General features: G+C 41.4%; 1 protein-coding gene across 1 annotated transcript in view; it reads right to left on the bottom strand.

The window, feature by feature from the left end:
* thada (THADA armadillo repeat containing) overlaps positions 1–21,157 on the bottom strand; it is a 111,531-nt gene that overhangs the window by 82,900 nt on the left and 7,474 nt on the right. The window contains exons 16-23 of the mRNA XM_069145276.1: positions 20,811–20,956; positions 19,785–20,013; positions 19,558–19,693; positions 19,210–19,346; positions 18,956–19,102; positions 18,301–18,446; positions 7,085–7,194; positions 2,259–2,391 (exon numbers count right to left, since the gene is read on the bottom strand). Of these exons, the coding sequence (XP_069001377.1) occupies positions 2,259–2,391; positions 7,085–7,194; positions 18,301–18,446; positions 18,956–19,102; positions 19,210–19,346; positions 19,558–19,693; positions 19,785–20,013; positions 20,811–20,956 (1,184 nt within the window). The remainder of the gene's footprint in view (positions 1–2,258; positions 2,392–7,084; positions 7,195–18,300; positions 18,447–18,955; positions 19,103–19,209; positions 19,347–19,557; positions 19,694–19,784; positions 20,014–20,810; positions 20,957–21,157) is intronic.

Genomic DNA, 21,157 nt, shown 5'->3' with positions numbered 1-21,157 from the left:
TATATCTGTTTTTATGTGAATCACTGCATGTAATTGTCTTACTGTAAAGCACTTTGAGCGGCAGTTCGTGTCAAAGGTGTTATACAAATAAAGTTTATTATTTTTATTATTATTATTTGTATTATTATTTTAGTGTGTCATTTCATAGTTATGATTTCTGTAATGTAGTTATAAAAAATAAAGAAAGGCCTTTGAGTGAGTCTGCATCCAAACTTTTGGCCCCTCACGTTAACAACCGTTACAATACAATGTACGGAGCACAATTTGTGACAATAATCAATTACAAGAAACTGATGGACTTTTTTCTTGCATGTCATAAGAAGCCACATAAACTAGTGTCAATTCAGAAGTTTATATTATAATTCATATCAGCCACTTTAGTAATAGAAAATAAGTTACTAACTGCTTGTTGTTCTGTTGTTCATTGTAGACCTTTAAACTGAGCCACAGTTGTATTTAATCACATAAAAAGCCATAAGTTGGCTCACACTGACAGGCTGACTGAACGACATCATTTGTGAGCCAGGAGTGGAAGATGGGAATGTGGGAATGAGGAGGCGACAGCACTTGGCTGCTGTGTGAGAGAGAAGTTATCGTACTGTGGAGCTGATGGGAGCCAGCTGTGTCGGTTATGGTTAAGAATCAGGCCTTGGAGGAAGGGATGGAGAGATGGTGGATAGAGGTAGGGAGGAGAGGAGGAGGAGGAGGAAGAAAAGTCTGGCTCTTCTGAACTCCTGGAGGGTTTGGAGTGGAGGAAGGTGAGAGGAAAAGGAGGACTAGCTTGGTTCCTGTGAATCAGTCCCGACCAGCGTGAGGTGAGCGCAGCCTTCCCAGATCTGACTCTGTCTCGGCGTGCGAAGGAATGTGGCCCGACGCTCTGCCAAGGTGTCGACTTCTGCTTCATCCCAGACTTTCTCTGCCTCCTTCACCCCCATTATCGTCTCTGTCTCTCCGTCTCCCTTCATCCTCTACTTCAGGCAGCCATCCTTGTTTTTAAATCAAGGTTTATCTGCCTTACTATTCTTCCTTTTTTCTGTCACTTTTACTTTAAACAGCAAGAATGCTTACATATTATTATCATAAAGTCCTCTGAATAACCAGAATCTGGACATGAAACCTTTTGAAACCTGGAATTGAATTTAAATAAAAAAAAAAAAAAACTCCTGGATAAATAAGAGTTAAATCACTGCTCTGATAAAACATGAACTGTCATGTCCTGTTTTACTATCAGTATCAGAGGATGTGGAGGAGCTGAATGATATGCTGAGGCAGTCACACACAATGTTATAGATGTGTAGGACTAGCGGACTATAAAGAGGGTCAGCCAGAGGACAGTGTGTGTTTGTGTGTGTGTGTGTGTGTGTGTGTGTGTGTTGGTGTGTGTGTGCGTGTGTGCGTGCGTGCGTGTCAGTGAGACAAAAAAGGACAGATGGATTAAGAAACCCTGTCTGCTTCATTGTCCTGCCAAGAGCTGCTGATTGCACTACGTTTAGGAGTAAACAGAAACCAGCACGCACGTGTCTCTCTATATTTGTGAGGACAATCATTGACATAATGCATTCCCTAGTCCCTTACCTTAACCCTGACCTTTACCAAATTCTAGCCTTAACCCTAAAAATCAAGTCTTTATCCTCACTTTAAAGTTATAGGGAACCAGCCCAAATTTCCTCACAAACTGTGTTTGTCTCACTGGCCATGTCCCTCACCCTGTCTATACATCACATTTCATACTTTACCCTTGAATTTGAACACATACAAACTGTATGATGACCCCATGTCATAGCTGTAAGCTTGTATTTTACCAATTTTTTTTCCCCCATCCTCAGTTTCTCCGCTGTAATTTGTAATGGAATTTACAAAATGTAGCAAATATAGTTGTAAAAAAAGTTTATAAAAGTGTCATGAACCTATAAAATCCCTGTTACTGCTGTGTAACTAAATCTCCACGTAGAGCTGAGGCAGAACACAGTGTTTTCCGCGGAAACAACAGGTCACTGTGTTTTGAGAGGGTTATAACCACAGAGTACGGATGACCTAATGTGACTGGCATTCTACCACACACTCTCACACTCTGAAGAAACTAACGTGTTGTTTACTGACTAGAGTCTGCATGTTCTGGCTTCTGAAGTGTTTTGTATTTAAACAATAAGCTCTCAAACGATACTTGAAATGAACAGCTAGCATCACGACAAGCACCCCTTTTTGGATATTTTTCAGCCCGTGGTTATGTTTAAATCTAACAAAGCCGGCTTACACACCTGGATGTAGAAAGGTATCCCGGCACTGCGTCGTGTGGCGCACAGCTTGGATGACGGGTCACTGGATTTGACCTCTTCCAGAACCTCAGACAGCCAGCAGGCAGGAAGCTGCTGCAGGTCCGGACTTCCACTCCTTACACACACACACACACACACACACACACACACACACACACACACACACACACACACACAGACAGACAGACAGACAGACAGACAGACAGACAGACAGACAGACAGACAGACAGACACACACACACACACACACACACACAATGATCATAAATACGAATCAGTGACACCAGACGTGTTGCCTCATTGCGTTACATATTTATTTATCTATCTATTACCTTTCATGCAAACAGTTTGATGTGGCATTGCGTCTTATTAATCAAAAGTAAGCCAGTAATGAGCTGCAGGCATAGCGACTTCAGGAGATTAAATCCATTTTCAAAGAAAAATATTTACCGAAAGAATTTTGAAATTTACATCGTGTCACACGGTAGAGAAATTATGTGCTCCCGTTCCTCATGCAGCTCTCTGTCTGACACTCCTGCTGCTGCCGTGACCTCATTAACTCACAGTATTAAAGGGAGCATCAATTATCAACATTCAATGTACATGAACTTTTCTTTAAACACATTTGTACTTAACTATGTCATCCACAATGAGTTTAAATCCTAAATTCCATGTTGAATATGCATATTATTCAAATGAACTTATATAAAACCACTGTGGTTCTTATCACGTTATATCTTAGCTATTTTAGCTCTAGTGGTCGGTTAAAATAATATTATTTTGTGCTTCATGGTCTACTGTGTACAGTAATGTGCCCACCAGTGTATCTGCATGCTTTCAAGATGTTAAGTCGTACCGGTCACTGTTGTGCAACTGAAGTCTCAAATCCAATCTTTTTCTCCCCCAACAGTTCATTCACACATTAAACTTCCATCACATAGTGGCTGCAAATGATTGAATATTTGTTTAAATCTACTTTGCAGCAAGGTTTCCACAAAAATGTTATCATAAAATGGCAGTTGTTTGATAAATAATGGCGCAATGAACTTGTCAGATTTAAATACCCAGTGATTGAAATGATGGTGTCAGTGCTAAATGTCCACTGCATCTGGCGCTGCACGTTTTAAAACAAACTCTAAGAATATTGTCTGAAGCAGCGCTGGCAGATAAACACCCGCAACAAACCGCTTCGTCCCGTTCTGGAAGAAGCGGCTGTTTAACAAGAGCCAGTGGAGCGGAGAGGGCGAATTAAAACAATCTATTGTGGGGGAAAGAGCGAGGGTGAAGTGCTGCTGCACAATACAATGTACTCCATCACACACACTTGACAAGCCAAGGACACACACACATCTCCACAGACAAACACAAGCTGCGAGGTATATACTGTAATCCAGTGTTTTCAACCAGAGCTTCTCCTAACGTTGGCTGCTGGTACATCAAAATATTATGGAGAAGCTCAAAATCCATAAATTATAATTGGATGTATATATTCACATATTGAATTCGCCAGAACACCACCTGTTGCAGTTATGAGTGAGCAGAAGAAGCTGGATGAATCGTTAAATAGGTGAAATAGGACAAAAGGTAAATAGTTAATGGGTAAAACAGTCATGAAAACATGACAACATAGTTAGCTAAAGGTAATGAGTAAATGGGTGGAATAATTAACAGTAAATAGTAAGTGGATAAAATCGTTTGTTAAAATGATGATTAAAAGGTTGAAATAGATAAGTAAAAATAAGGAATGCATGGTTGAAACAGTAGAAAGTGATGAATAAATGTTAAAATGGAAAGCTGAAAATAATGAATAAAGAGCTAAAATTGCTAAAAAAAATAATGAATAAAGCAAATGGTTGAAACAGACGTGCTAAAAGCGAAGAGCAAATGGTTAAAGTAGTTAGCTAAAATAATGTACAAATAGTTAATAATGATGGCTACAATTAATGAATAAATGATTGAAATAGTAAAAAAAAAAAAAAAAGAAGTAATGAATAGTTAGCTAAAAGTATGCAATGGCTAAAACAGTAAAAACTCATGAACAATGGTTGAAATATAGCAAAAAGGAAAGAGTAGATAAAATGAATGGGCAAATGATTGATACAACTAAATGTCATGGACAACTGTTGGAAATATTTAGCTAAAATAATTGATATAAGGTTGAAACGGATTAATAAAATAATGGTTGATATAGTAAAAAGTGATGAACAGATCATAAAATACAAGATGCAGATCCATCTTCTGCCACTCGAATGGTAGCAAGAAGAAAACATACCAAATCAAAATCAATCCAAACATCCATAATTCAACGACTTACAAAAATAGTAAAAAAAATATCCACTTCATCTATTGATAGTTAAATAATATTAAGTCTATAAAAGCAGTTTAAATGAACCCATTTGGAGGATGATGGCTGTTGTTGATGAAGGGTGACTGAGTTCATCTGATGGGACTCTGCGGGCATGTCTGACACAAGAGATCGGGAACCGCCGGCCATAAACAGATGCAGATATAAATGCACACGTCTCTCCAGGGAATTCAGTCACAGAGACTACCCCCCCCCCCCCCCAAAAAAAAGAGAGATAGAAAGAAGGGAAAGAAAGAGAACTGTGAAGAGTAAAGAGAGGGACAAAGAGACACAGTGAGAGAGTGCAAACACAGTGGAACACAGCAAAGCCAGATCCTGAGGCAGAGCATCAAAAGGCTGCGGTGAAGCACCCCGCAATCAACACCCCATAACCCAGCACACGGCCTGCATACCGTGCACACACTGCTCTTCCCCTCCTGGAAACACATACTCGCATCCACACACACACATCCACATCCACACACACACACACACACACACACTCCCAGCACTCCTACACACAACCGCGAGAATGTCGCCCTCGTTACACAAAACACACAGAGACAGAGAGAGAGAGAGACAGAGAGAGAGAGAGAGAGACTGGGACAAGAACAAAACAAGAGAGTTTTGTTTTAACTGCTCAGCGCCGGGTGGTTCAAAGTCAACACTGCTGCGACGGTTTTGTGGTTCGCCACCTGCCGCGGGGGCTAAAGACGTTTTCCACAACCCACCACCAAGGGAAACGGGGAGGCACGAGAAAGTGAGAAATTCTTTCATGTTCTTCAGAATTAAAGCATTTTTGTTTTGTTCCCCCCCACCCCCCCACCCCGCAAGGATAAGAGAGAAATTATTTCTATGAATAACAGAGTTGATGAGGACTGTGGACTCATGACACTCCAGCGCAGCGCCACAGAGGACCAATCAGTCTGGTGACAAATGTTCAGTGGGCAATTTAAGTGAATGTGTAGCTTGGAATTTTCTAATTTAGAGATTTGGTGGGGTTTTTTTTTCATATAAATAGTCAGCACTTTTTTCCCCAATGTTAATTTTGTCTTGATCAGATTTTTGACAAAGCAATCATGAAGAAATTGATATCATGCTGTGCTAAAGTAGATGTAAAATTAACATCTAAAAAAAACCAACACTATAAAGTAGTAATAATTTAAAGAAGTAACATAATTAGGCTGATTCTTAAAGCTTAAAGAGCTCATATCTATAATAATAAAGTACCTTGACTGTAAAGGAATATTCAACATTTTGGAAACTACATGAATTTACAGTTACAGGAGTTACAAGGGATGATTTTGTGACGACAAAAGACAATGTTTCAACTCACAATGCAATAAATCAATATAATAGTGTTTTGTGGATGGATAACCTTTTTATTTCAAGAAATAACTCCAACATGTAAACCCCCCAGTATATTACCAAATATGATATTAATTTCTAATTAACATCTGCAGAACATCTTTTTCCTTGTTCTGCTACTGAACTGATAAGTTGCCAACTAAATTTCGTTGTATCTTTTTACAATGACAATAAACACCCTTATATGTATCCTTATCCTTATCCTAATTGTGTACAGACTGAACATAGAAACTAACATATGTTAATTAGTGAGCTTTTATTTTATTTTTTCATTTGGGACTGAATCAAGCAAGCAGTTTCCCAAGTTATAATGCAAGGTTAACGATGTCCTGACATTGTAATTAGCAAAGACAAGATATTAATATCAAAGCATCTCATCCTCATTCTTGGAAAGAAAGAAAATTTGTGCATTTCCCAAAAATCTTTTGTAATTAAGTAATGTATTAGAATCCATTGTCCTGGATCGTTACGCTGTTATTTTCTCTCTCTGCTCTCTCTCACCCCAACCGGTGGAGGTAGATGGCCGCCCACCTCTGAGCCTGGTTCTGTCCAAAGTTTCTTACTGTTAAAAGGGAGTTTTTCCCTTCCCTCTGTCGGAGGTTTTTCTTCCTGTTAAAGGGGAGGTTTTTTTTCCTCCCAGCTGCTCGTGGTAATTGTTGAATTGTTGGGTTCCTTTTATATAATGTTGTAAAGTTGTGTTTTCAGGACTTTACATGTTAAGTGCCCTGAAATAACCTGAGTTGTGATTTGGTGCTATACGAATAAAATTGAATTGAATTTCAAGAAAAAAAAAAAAAAACAATGTCTCCCTCTGTCATCAGCCGGTCAGTTTTGTCACGCCCCCGTGTCTCAGTTGGCCGTCCAGAGGGCACCAGATGATGAAGAAATCCAATTATCTGGTCTTGATGTAATTACGGTGTATTATAGGAGTGATACTGAGAGGACTTGTCTGCTTGCTAATTACAAGGCACACTGACACTCAGTGTCATGACGGAAACTAATGCCCATGGTCGCTCAGCAGTATTACCTTTCAGCCCCTTTGCCCTGAATGTGAACACACACACACACACACACACACACACACACACACACACACCTGCACAGCATGTCGGTGAGGCGCACAAAGCCCACGTAAGCCAGTTCAAAGGCGCCACGATGACGGGACTGCAGGAGCTGCTGACGGAAGTACAGGCCGACCCCCTCCACCTGTAACAGAGAGACAGAGAGGGACTCAGCAACCCAGCTGCAACTGGAGCGGCAATACTTTCTGCTGTGTGTGTGTGTGTGTGTGTGTGTGTGTGTGTGTGTGTGTGTGTGTGTGTGTGTGTGTGTGTGTGTGTGTGTCACGTGACTTTTAAGCCTTCTGCTTTACCCACCAGCAGAAATGGATGTGACCTGTTGCTAAGGGTCAAAATGACAGTCAATCAATTATGTGTCCTTAGTGACGTGACAGGTTGCACGCCGACCAGTGCAGGCAGTGAATCGGTGCATCAGTCTAGACGGGCTGAACAATGAGGTAGCAGGTGATCTGTTTTCTCTGTCGTAAAATGCGGGGGAACAAGATCATCCTGCACACCAAAATAACAGAAGTTACATTTTAATCACATGATCACACAGACAGATGCTACAGTCAAGAAGTTTGGATTTTTTTCATGGATGTTACCACAGTGAAAGCATGAAGGACGTTGTAAAAGGGATCATTCAACCGAGTTATATCATCAGTGCTGGTAACAAAGCTGCAACTGATATGTAATTTCAAAGCAGAGTAATCTGGCAATTTTTTAATTTTTTTTTTATTATTTAGCAATTATTAAACAAATTTGTCATTTAGTCTACAAAATGTCCATCACAATTTACCAGAGGTGAAGGCGATGCCAGTTCAAAACTGAAAAAAATGAAAGAGGCGACATGCCAGAAAGGGTAATGGAGAAAATCTAACTGGTATGTGATTACATGTGTTTTAACCAGTAAGCCACCAGGATACCCAACAGAAACTAAATCTGACATTTAACAAGCTGAAACTTGAATTATTACTCGTCTTATTACTTATTCGTATTACTTACAGTTTTCAGTTTGTAGAGAAATTGATTAATCAATTAATTGTTTATAATGCTACTGTTTAACTTCTAATAAGAGGGTTATCACAAAAAAAAGAAACTAGAGGAAAAATACATTGCAGTCAGCCAAAGACAAAGAAAATAGTTAAAAATCTATTCCAAACTAAAATTACCGACTCGTGGTTGTATTCCTTCGCCAACCAGTCAATTTGCAGTTTGCATTCATGTCCGTCCAGACTCATAATATATATAGTGAAGCCTTTGAAGGAATTTATACGTGTTGAAATGCTTCAAATGGAGATGTTGCCGCACCGTGGGGCGTTCCTGAGATAATGCATTCACGGGAATGGGACGGAAAGATGGGAAGGGCGTGAGGTCACAGTGACCGTGATCTTTGACTTCTGACAACTAAAGCTGAATTAGTTCATCCTTGAGTCCATTTGAATGTTTGTGCTAAATTTGGAGGAATTAACTCACGGTGTTCTTGAGATATTACATTCAAAAGGAAGGGAGAGGTGACAGTGACCTTGACCTTTGACCCCCTGCATCTAATCAGTTCATCGTTGAGGCCAAGCTTTTAAGAAATTCTCTGAAGGCATTCCTTACAATAAGCCCTTCCTGAAATAAAGCATTCACGATAGTGGGAAGGACAGATAGACCTTCGACCACCAAAATCTAATCAGGTCATCTTTGGTACCAAGTCAACCAAATTTGAATAAATTCCCTCAAGATGTTCCAGAGAATGAGAAAGACAGATAGGACATCAAGTTAGAGCAACTTTGTCCTTGGACTGATCATCTTTGAGACCATGTGAATGTTTGTGTCAAATTTGAAGAAATCCCATCGAGGCATTTTTGAGAAATCTCTTTTACGAGAACAGTACAGACTTACATACGAACAGACAACCCCAAAACATAAAGCCTCCATCTGACGCTATCATCGTCACGGACGCATAAAAACTAATGAGGATATTAGTTGACTTCTTACCAACAGGTGCACCAAGTGGCTTCCTGCAGTTAGAGGCATCCTCACTAAAAACCTGTTAGTGCGAGAATTTCCAGGAGCAAAGCATCGTCTCCTACCATCACCACCATCACCACTCATTACTCATAGTTTTGTAAACAATATTTACATCACAAAATAGAACTTCTCATCAACTTTCAGGACGCAAAATCCATTAGCCGATAAGCCTTGTCTAGTAAGAAGACTACTACTACTGGTGAAACAAATAATCTCAATCAGTCCAACATAGACTTTGATGGCATAACTCCAGTCATTGCCCATCAAATGAAGCAACATAGCGGTAAGATAGATAAACCATTTCCCCATATTTGTCTTTAAACCTGAAAAGCATTCATTGTCCAGTACAAAATTGCCCCTAAAAGAAAAAGGGTGTAGAAACGAGGGTTTTTCATTGCATTACCTAATCCCATGTTAGCCTTTCCTCTACTTGGCCAGCGCGGCGAAGCTGCAACTCTGACTACACTCTTGTTTTAGAGACACCACTTAGTTTTCGGCCAGTGAGCGCCGGGCATGTCAAGCGTGAGAGCGGCATGTCAGTAGCGTGACAAGTATGTTCAAAAAAAGGATGCTGAGACATCCACATAATGGCCACTGTCAGTAAAGCCATACAGTTAGTAATAGTGTTAGCAACATTATTCTAACCACACACACACACACACACACACACAGACACACACAGACACACACAGACACAGTGTGTAAACTGGTGAGTGTGTTGCAGGTGAGGCGGCAGGGCGAGGCGGACGCAGGGCCCCAGCGCCCTGTCATTAAGGCTGTGGTATCACCGCCACCACAGAGGCAGCCAGGCCCCGACTTAGTCAGGGGTGGCATGGAGGGCACAGGGAGGGGTGGCAAAGGCTCCAACGTAAAAAAAAAAATAAAAAAAAAACTGTGTGAAGAGGGAAAAAAAAAAACTTCCCAACAGCCCCTTTGGGGATGTGGGGTTAGACACAACATCTAAACTAACACAGACAAAGACCCGCAGAAGAACCAGAAATACACCAGTCACTGTCGACGGCAGCTACGAGGCCCTGATGTCACTGCATGAGAACAGTGATGTATGAAGATGAGGACTGCAGGAGATAAACCGCAGGAGGATGTGATGAAAAAGAAAGTAAATGAATGAATAGTCCGTGTAAAATAGAATATATGCAACACAGATGCAAGACTTAGAAAGCCTGCTTTTGTCCACGACTGCTCAATAAACTCGACTGACCCTGACAGACCTAAAGTGGACGAACTTAAACACCAAAAGTATGGCCTGAGTAAACCGCAGCGGTACCAAGCCCAATGACTTATCACATTGGTGGCCAGAGTGGACTCCCAGGACAGGCCTGACCTCACCGGGGTAAAAATGGCAGCGACAGTCACTGTTAGATGGCCCCGTGGCTGCTGGGGCCCAGACCGCTGCGGTGCTGAGCTGGGACGAGCCGGGCCGGGCCAGGCCGCGGCTTCGCCCTATTTAAAGCTTCCCCTGCCGAAGGTTCCCGTCTGTGTAACTGTTTAAAAAGGGCCAAGCAAGCTTCCTGCGGGGGGAGGGGGGGAGGGAACTTTATTTAGATGTCAACTTCCTGTTTGCAAATGTAGCCGTTTCCCAGAAAAACATCCATGTGCGGAGAGAGAAGTTTCCCAAGTCTAATTACATGTATGGCTCGGAGCCGTAACGGTGACCCAAATAGCCCACTTGTCCCCTGACGGCCCGGGTTAGACAGCTCTCTGATAGGGTCTGCTGCTGCTGCAAACTACTGGAGGAAATGTCAAGTCTTGCTTTGTAAATAGAACAGGCAATAAAAAGCCTCCTATTGCTTCACTGCTACGACACAATAACAAATGTCTCAACTGCTCTAGTTTAACGCTGTTATTTACTATGAGGTAAACATGTTGACATGCGAGATGTGATTACTGTTATTTGTCATGAGAATACATGTAGTTGGACTTAATTAAGATTTGAATAAGTTTGCTTTATCTGTGAGAGGCATGTGTCAGACATGAAACACAGTTACAGTACCTTTGTAAGAATTTGTGTTTACATACTGAAAGGACTTATTGTTTTTCTTTTAGTATTTCTGTGTTCTATACCTTTCTAATATCCTTTCTCTGGAGAATGCAATAGTCAAGCCCCCACAGGTTGTTTTTTTTACACATTTCGCCATTGTGTCACCTTTACAGAACATATTCTGACATGTGAGAGATGAACACATACAGGTGTAAATAATAATTTGCTTAAGCTTTGTGCATGCTGGTACGTCATTCATTGTATTCGTATGAAATGCGTGAACTTCTCTCATTGTGACAAGTCCAAATATCTGTGCCGATCATTTAGACTGTATACAACTGAACTACCAATGGCAGTGAAAGAGGGAATAGCTGATAAACAGATAAACATAAAGGCTATGTATTACATGATTTTAAGTTGCATAGATTTTAAGGCCTGTCACAATTATTGCATAAATGCCCAATTGCAATTATTTGAGTTGACTGCCATCATTTTGCAAAATAATCATAATATTTGCCATAAAAACAGCTGCATGAAACTAACAGAAAGATCATATTTCCATCTCTATATCCACTGTTTGAGGTCTGACTGGTGCTCTTCTAATGACATCATCATTAGGGGCACAATGATGATTGAAAGAAATATGATATTTCTGTTAGTTTCATGCAGCTGTTTTTATAATGGCACATAAGTGGAGAAATAGCAGCAACATATGTGATTTAGTTATTGGTCTCCATTATAGTCAGTAATTTCTTTGTATATTTCAGTGTGAGGCTTTGTATATCAAAGTCATTAATTTCATATCTGCCATGTTATATCGTAATTATTGAGAAGACTGATAATCTTCAACTAAAATTTCCTGATTGAAACAAATCTATGGATTTTTCTTGTTAATCCCTGTCAGATTTTGCTGAAATATTCTTTGTCCTCATGTGTACTACATTTGACCATCTTCAGAGGTCTTCCTCCTCAGTCAGGGTCTGGACTTGAATGTGGGCACCACCTCAGACTGCTGCGGAGTATCATCAGTGTTCTCATGTTGTAGGAGACCAGCTGAGGTTTCATATCATCATCAATAACTTCATATTTCCCACATCATAACTTTTTCCTTTGAAGGCGATATGTTTCTTGTATTTAGTCCTTCTTAGTACTTTATAATAAAAGTACTAAGAATAATAAAGTGATCAAATTTGCCATAAAGACATTTTTCTAAATTTCAGCAGTGCTGGTCACGTAAATCATGGTGGTACCAGTATGTGGAAAAGCAGCTTTTTCGTCTCTAAGCCAGTGAATGGATTCACTTCCTGTTTGCTTTAATTTAACTTTTTAAGAAGTCTGTATCCGAGTCCAACATCACTCTGCAATTCACTATTAAGAAACACTCAGGTGAGTTTACTTTGTAGTGGAGCAGTAAAATCTGATTTACGACACCTTTGACAGGTGATGAAAATTTTCAGCGAGACGTGCATGCTTTGAAAACGATATATTTTTTATTCCACTGTGGGAACCTTTGAGGCCACCGTCAGCAGGCATACAGTATATTTTTAGAAACTTGGACTCTCAAATAAATTGTTACGAAGCAAATATTGTGCGCTAGAGAGCAAATATAGAGCTATGCTGCACAAAGCATTTCCATTGTGTTAATAGCAATGTGTGTGTGTGTGTGTGTGTGTGTGTGTGTGTGTGCGGGGACGTGGGTGTGTTTCCCCTCTTAGCTGCCGAGCAGGGCAAACAAACGGTCTGTCTCCTCTGTGTAACCAGGGCTCCAACCGACCAGGGCCGAGCCATGCCAAATAAACACCAGAGCTGTCAAACTCCAGCTGACTGGCTACTTCGGTGGTCTGTCACACACACACACACACACACACACACACACACACACACACATAAATACGCGCACACAGGTTTCAGAAAGTAGTCAGACTCTTGCACTTATTGCACAATTTATATCCTAAATTCTATTTAAAAAAAAATTTAAAAAAAGGATAAAAGTGAAACGTTTCCCATGAGTCTAATCACAGTATTCCATAATGACAAATTGAAAACATGTTTTTAGAATTTCTGAAAAAAAACAAAAAACTGAAAACTCTCATTTGCCAAAGTATTCAGACCCTCTGCTGTGGCTCCAAATTATGGTGAGCCACATTCTGCTTGCTTTAATAACTTGACCACCTGTGTCAAACTGAAAAGACTGGACCGAGTTTAAAAAGGTAGACATTTGTGTATATAAGGTACCACAATTCACTCTGCATGTCAGAACAAAAAAAATCAAGCCATGAAGTCCAAAGACCTCTCTGTGGACCTTTATGATAAACCTGCAGCGAGGCTTAGATCAGGGTGAGGATATAAAGTCACGTCTGAAGCCTTAAATGTATTTCCAGTGGTCTCCATCAGTGTGGAATGGAAGAAGACTGAAACCACCACGACTCTCGTTAAAGTTGCCAAACTGAGTAACAAAGCAAGTAGGTGCTGTAAGGTAAAGGAGGTGACCTAGAAACCAGTGGCCACTTTAACAGAGAATCTACCAAAAGAACAACCATTTCAGCAACACTTCAATAATCAGACAGAAGCGAAGCTGAGCAAAAGGATTGTGACAGTTTAAAAGGATTCTGAGAGCAAAAGGAAAAATATTCTCTCATCTGATGAGTCAAACACTGAGGTAAATTGACAAAAACCTCAAGCAGCATGTGTGATGAAGACCAGGACCTGCTGATTAAATGGCTAACACCATCCCTATAGTAAAGCATGCTAATGGTAGCATCATGGTGGGAACGTGCTTCTGAGTGGCAGAATGAATGCAGCCAAATACGTAAAGGTGCTTTAAGAGAAACTACATCGGAGTGCAGCAACCTGAGAGTGTGGTGAGGACTCACTTTTCAGCACAATAGGGAATTAAAGCAGGAACAGCCGAGACAACACCAAAGTGGCTTCAGGACAAGGCTCTCTACGTCTGTCCTCGAGTGATCCAGTCAAAGCCCAGACTCAGGCACAGCAAAACATCTGTGGAGAGACCTGAAGATGGCAATTCACAGATGCTTCCTCTCCAACCTGATGAAGCTCCAGAAGACTACGAGGAAGAATGGAATAAACTGGAGTAAATCAGGGCACGCAAGGCCTTAAAAAGTCAACACTGGTAAAGTGTGCTTTAAGCTACGTGTTTGTGTGCAGGTGAATCCAGATGTTGTGATGATAACCTGTGCCTTGTCCTCCAGAAACAAGTCCAGAAGGATATATGTTCACAACACAAAGAGTTGTCAAGACTTCAAGCCATGAATGATGCTAAAGGGGCTTTTACAGAAATGAATTTCAGGTCTGAATACTTTTATAAATAATGCAAGGTTTTGAATTTTAATAAATTTGCTGAAAAAAAACATCTCTTCACTTTGTCATTATGGGTTTGCGAGTCAGTGGGATGGGAAAAAAGTCAGGTTTATCCACTTAAAATCAAATAACACTGGTAAAGTGTGAATATATTTTAAGTGTCGGAAAACTTTCTATAGCGACTGCACAGAAACTTACATTACCATGTCAGGATGACCTCCTTCCCTTTATTGTCTATTTCAGTCAAATCTGCCAGCTTCATCATTCTGTGTCCCCCTTAACTCCTCCTCATCAAAGTCAAAATGTACCTTCTTGATAAGCTTGAGAAAGCTGGAAAAAAAAATCTATTGTGTGAAGAGGTTTGACAGAAAAAAAAAAAAGAAATCAAACCATCAATGCTCATCTATAACTGCCTCGTGTTGCCATGGCACCACCCAATGGCAAAAAACATCTGCAGTGCTGCCAGCCAGGCCAACATGGCCGTCACCCAGGATGCTGACCGAAGACCACAGGAGGTATTGAGCTCCCTCACATGTTGGAAGGAGATGTGTGTTGGTCACACAAACACTATCCACATATGTTTGCCCATGCATGTCATCGCTGCGGTAGGGCGGCATGACTGTCCGCACACACTCAGCCAAATCCTACTTTCCAAACACTATTGGAATCACCCCACTGACCGTTAATGCTAACAAACCCACACACACACACACACAGAGAGAGAGAGAGAGAGAGAGAGAGAGAGAGAGAGAGAGAGAGAGAGAGAGAGAGAGAGAGAGAGTGCGGAACTGATGACAAGCAAATGAAAATGAAAAGAAAAAAGGTTGTGGTGAAGAAAGAGAGTACAGGAGGTCAGACTTTCCTTTTGTCTTGCCTGGTGCTCAGCAGGAGTTTGTTAAATCACTGGTTATGTAATAAGACCCATCACCATAGCTACCACAGACAACACGGTATCCATGAGATCACCATCAATTACCTCGTCAGGACACTGTGGTAGTGACATCATCATCGAGTCCATTTCAGTAGTGACAGTTAAAACCCTGGAAAGAGCCCATCTGTTTCAGAAGGAATATTGAATAAGACTTTTGGCTGAAATGTGCCAAACTAAACTCTATACATGGATTTCATGTCACATTACTACACAAAATCGGGTCAAAACTGTTTTTTTTAATACAGGTTGTCCAGTGGCATAAAAATCATTAAGACAGCAGCAGCAAAGTCACTGGAAAATACTTTTCAGTGGTGGCTGCTCACTTCTGAACTGAACATGACCTAACTCACTGTCTATGCACTCATAAGCACCTATTGCAAGTCATGAACTTTGTGTCTTCTCCGTAGTTTGTGCTTCTACCTCCGTCCTCTCTTTCCGGCTTTGGAGCTGCATGTTTCTGATCTGCAGTAACAGGCCTCGCCAACCTGCCCGTGTTCCTTGTTTGTCTATACTGTTCTTTTCTTTCTCTGCGCTCCCGTCTGTTCTGTTGGGATTTGGCACTATGTAAATAAAATAAAATCAATTAATTAGTCTGTCAGAATTATTTTACAAAGAAATAGTTCAACACTTCTGGAAATATCATCATTGGCTTTCTTGCAGAGGAAAAAAAAATGAAAAGGTTAAATACCATTTTCAGATTTGTATGTAAAAAATTACCACCAACAGATGGTTGGTTTTAATTCAAACAAGATACTTTACCAGCACCTGCAAGTTTAATAATAAACAAACTAAGTTAGTCTATCTAACTGATGTATATGTACCACACAGAAATGACAGTGAAATTATTATAATCCCTAAAATGTTAATGTCTTCCTTTAGAATTTGTGTGGTGCCATGTTTAAAATCCCTAATAGGCAATAGTGTCATGGAGATGTCAGTTCAAAAACAGGAGGATGAGATTCAATTAAGATGAATCCAATATTTAACGTTTACAGATAATGGCACTTATTTACTTGGCTGTTCACACAGAGGCATTTCTTTTTTTATATAAACTGTTGTAATCAGAACGCACCTCATACTGAATCAATCAATGGCATTTAAAATAATGTTGAAAAAGGTAAGACTCAAACTGCAATGTGAATCCAGTTTCCAGCTTGAGAACACAGCAGTACAATGCAGTTAGCGTATAACTACTAGTTGACTGACTGATGAGCATCTTTATAAATAAACACACATTTACTGTTTAAGTTGTTGCAGGTAAATAACCTAAAAAAAAAAAACGTAAAAAAAACGTAAGCCCTGCATCACAAAAACACCCATTCAGCACATAGTTCACTCAGATCCTTCCTACTTTCTCTCGCAGTGTAAATAAATGGTCAACAGACAAACACACACACCGTATCCCCTACACAGACAAACACAGCCCATGTCTGGTACCCTTGTTATTATGGACGTTCACATGCTGAACCACTCAGACAACTATTCCTGTGCGAGTTTGTCTGTGAGTATGCGAGTATGTGTGTGCGCGTGTGTGTGTGTGTGTGTGTGTGTGTGTGTGTGTGTGTGTGTGTGTGTGTGTGTGTGTGTGTGTGTGTGTGTGTGTGTGTGTGTGTGTTGTTTGCAGCACTCAGTGTTTTCCTGCTGGTGGTGGAAGTGATTTGGAAAGAATGCAGTGGAAAAGGGAGGGGCGTCGCAGCCATTAAACCAGCAGGCTCAGGCCCCAAATGAAAGCGCGGCGCTAACGAGGGCGGATGCTAATTGAAGGGCCTCGCAGCGTGGTGTCACACACACGCAGACACGTTCACATCATTCCCCGGCATATACAACACTTGCAGTAAAGAAAACACAGTCTTTACATGTAATACATAGAGGGGTTTGTAGTGTGTGTGGGTGGGGCTTTAAATAACTCTCTGGACCCCATTGAGACGGCGATAGTTGAATTAGTGTCCACTTTAGGGTCAAGCAGTTGTATTTTTAGATTGCCTGGTGTCATTGTATGAGATGAGATTGGAGAAGGAGGGCGGTCTACGTTCACTGCAGCACTCTCAGCTCAGCTGTTACAGATCGGTCAGCCTTGTTAGCCATCCCAACTCCAAAATGTGACCTTAATGTAATAAGAATAGCAACAAGACAAAAGAGATTCTTGAGGAGATCTATCAGACGAGCATAAAGTCAGCACGGTCATACCACAAATACACTGGACAGAGCAGAGCTTTTAGGCTCTTTTTTATTCTAGTTCTTTCAATACGGATCAGGTTTTATTTTCACTGTCCTGTAATGCAGCCTGGTTGTTCTGAAACAAATTGAATAAGTTATTTGCTTGTACCAAACAGTACTGAATTCATCAAATTTCTTTGAGGCACATGAAAACAGACCCCAGGAGGGTTTATAAAGTCAGAAATGGTACTAATATGATCCAGTGGCTCTGAGCATCCCTTTTGACGACCTTGTTATCCTGCCACTACCAACGTCCAGCATCGAGTGCCAATTAAATGAGTATATTTTTATGCCACAAGCACAACATGCGATTTACTCTAAAGGAAAAAGGTTGATACAGAAATAATGTGAAAACATTTTCATGAGAAGACTAAAACCAACAACATCAGGCCATCTCGAAATGCTTTAAAATGGCACACAAACTACAGCAATGGAGGTTACGACACAGATGAGTGAGCTATGTCAGATTTTGCATACAAACAATACTTGTTCAAAGGGTCAGTTCTCTGAAAGCTGTGTTTTCTTTGGAAAAATAGATGGTATTACCAGAATTATCCTTTAACTGGCCAGATAAACAGATATGATAAAAGATTTTGAATTCTCATTAAACAAAGTCAGCAGTTTGGACAATGACTGTGACTCTTAAAGTGAAAGTCACCGCTGCTTCTAAGCACACTAGATGCTGCTGAGTATGAGGTCATAGCAGCACGTGAGTGTGAGTGAGGTATGTACAGTATTTGTGTGTTTGGTTGGCGGGGGGGTCTCACCTGTTCCTCTGTGATGAGCACTGTGTCATTGGTGTAGTGCAGCGGCAGAGTCTGACACAGCTGTCCGAGCAGCATGGCCACTTCCTTCATGCTCCGCCAGCAGCATACCAACACCATCTGCGCTGTCACCCTGTAGCCCTCGCCGCCTGCAACACCCCCCTCCCACACACACACACACACAACACACACACACACACACACACACACACACACACACACACACACACACGTGCGTGAAAAAATGACATGGGAAAAGTTTGATCACTATTTGGTTTGTTTAGCTAATAAATTAAACTAAAAGATGTATTTATCTTATTATGTAACAAACCAACCTAAAGCTTCATATCCAGTGGAAAGTTACTAAGTCTCATAATGTGTCTGCTTTATTGTTTATGTTCGATCACACACACATTACACAGAGCCATGTGGTTTCCTTTATCGCAGTGAAATTGCAGTCGTTTAGGTCATCATTAAAGAAGTTTCCTGGAGGTGACAGACAGACTTCATGTAAAATATACCACCCACAAAAAAGGCCAAACACCTCCCCCTTCAGGATACCACAGGTACTGCACTCACAGGCAGCAAGAGACAGGAAGGAAAGTTTTAAATAATAAAGTTGAATAGAATCAGAGAGATGGAGGGATCTTTAATTCACCTGTGTCAAAGGATGGCGTGTGTGTTGTTTGGGTCTGTGTGCGATCATCTCCTTGGTGTGTGTCTAGCTCTCTGGCACTGGTGAAGAAGTCATTGGTGTCCCTGGGTTGAATCTCCTGCAGGATCCTCTGCAGACCTGCTGAGGTCTCTGTCCAAACACATACAAAAAAACACAGCAGATTTTCATTCACTGTTATCCCTGTTGATCACATCTTTTACATCTTTTAACACACAGGACAGTGAAGAAGACTGTACCTGAGTCGGTATCCATGGGGATGAGTCCTTCAGGGGAGGAGCTCTGCACTACAGGGGAGACCACATCAGACATCCTGTAGCACACAGCAATCAGCTCTGACACCAGAGACCTCCATTGCTCCGTCTGACTCAAACTACTACAAACACGCACATAAAAACACACTTATCACACAAGCACCAAAAGATAACAGAAGTGAGAAGGCGATGAAGGTCAAGGCTGATTTCTCTCTTTAAATACAAAACACTGTTGTACTTCAGTTTGTGCAGTAAACCTACTCCCACTGCCAATGTAAAAAAAAAAAAGGAAGCAGACTGTTTGACATGTGTTGTTGTGATTCTGGTGCTCACTCGGTGTTTAGATGCTGCAGCACGGCGGTGATGCAGTGAGCTCTGCCGTAGAGAGGACAGGAAGCAGCCGCCTGCAACAGAGACGACTCGGCCTTCGATACTTCTGACTGCAGACAACGCAGCAAGAACTGAACCACTGAGGACAGAAAAACAATAGTTTAATATGTGCTATACACACACACACACACACACACACACACACACTGAGGGCTGTGTGTGGATCTGACCTGCCAGAGTGTTGAGCTCTATGATGAGTGTCTCAGCAGCCTGGGGCGGTGGGGAGGAAGGCTGGAAATCAAGCCTCTGTTGGTGGGCACAGTGCAGCAGCGCCTGGATCAGGTCTGGCTGGTGGAGCAGCAGGTGGAGGAGGTGGGCGGCGGTGACGCTGTCGAAGGGTTTGGTGCTGGTACTGAGGTCCAGAGCGGCCCGGAGGACACAGCGCATCCTCTCTGGAACCTAAAAACACAAGGACCTTAATATCACTACACGCATCATATAAATAATTATTCTTCACCTGAATGTTGAAGTCAATTTTGTCTCTTTACTTCATAGTTACTTCTATTTACTGGGCTGAGCTCAAGCGGCAACCTCCGAGGCTGAACATGGAAGTGGCAAAAACTGCAGTTCCTCAAAAGACCACTAGAGGCTGGCTCCAGAAGCCAGTCTATCCCAACTTTATGCCCAACTTCACAGCAGAAATAAACATGTTTACAGGCTGACACAAAAAAACTGTTTTAATCTCTGTGGCCAATTTCCCCATTTGTGAAAACTGAGGATTCAACGATTATAAAAGACTTACAGTTCTGAATAATTAAGGGCAGTGCTGCTTTGAGTGACGGCTGTGTGGCATCACAGTTGGTGAGCTACCTGCAGGTTTTAAAGCAGCCGGGCTTCATTCAGCACACCTTGGCTACAGCCATTAACAACCTCTGCCCATTTTTGGATCAGCTTGAAGGTCGAGTCAGGTACTGCCAAGATGGCGATGGTCAGAGCGAGCCAGAGCAGAGCTTCAAAACAGCTCTGTGGGCGACGTCATGGAGGCTACGTCCATTTCTGATGTACAGTCTATGGCTATGGAGCTATGGATCTACACAAACGACTGAACATTACAATTTAACCAGTACATGACATTTAAAATGTTCAAACATCTAGAACATTTTAATAAATTAAATCAATGTCAGCATAAAACAAATTCTAGGTAAACGATGATATGTATTTTTGTCATTAGTGTTTGGAATTATGTGCACATTAACCTGAAGTGCAACAGCTGATGGAGGGAGTTGCCGTAGTAACGCCGAGGCCAGTTGTTTGACTTCCAGGAAATTGCTGGCAACACAGTAGAGGACGTTCTGAGCGTGTGCGGAGGTCACAACTTCACCGAGGGCAAACACATCAGGCCCTGAAAAAACACAGGAGAGGCAGAGGTGAAGAATCACAGGAAGGACAGTGAGTGACAAGAGGAGGAGCATCAGAGTAAAGAGGCTGAACAGAGGCGGAGAGGCTGCTGGTTCAGGCACCAACAGAAACATGTATATCAGAGCAGGCAGCTGCACAGTGGGATCGTATTAGACCAAGAATCGCTGCTTTGAGCAAAGCACTC

The sequence above is a fragment of the Embiotoca jacksoni genome, unplaced genomic scaffold (genome assembly GCF_022577435.1).
Source record: "Embiotoca jacksoni isolate LCO1_2020_lvr unplaced genomic scaffold, fEmbJac1.0.p SCAF_12, whole genome shotgun sequence".
NCBI lineage: Eukaryota > Metazoa > Chordata > Actinopteri > Embiotocidae > Embiotoca > Embiotoca jacksoni.
This window is presented reverse-complemented; position numbering and strand designations above follow the sequence as displayed.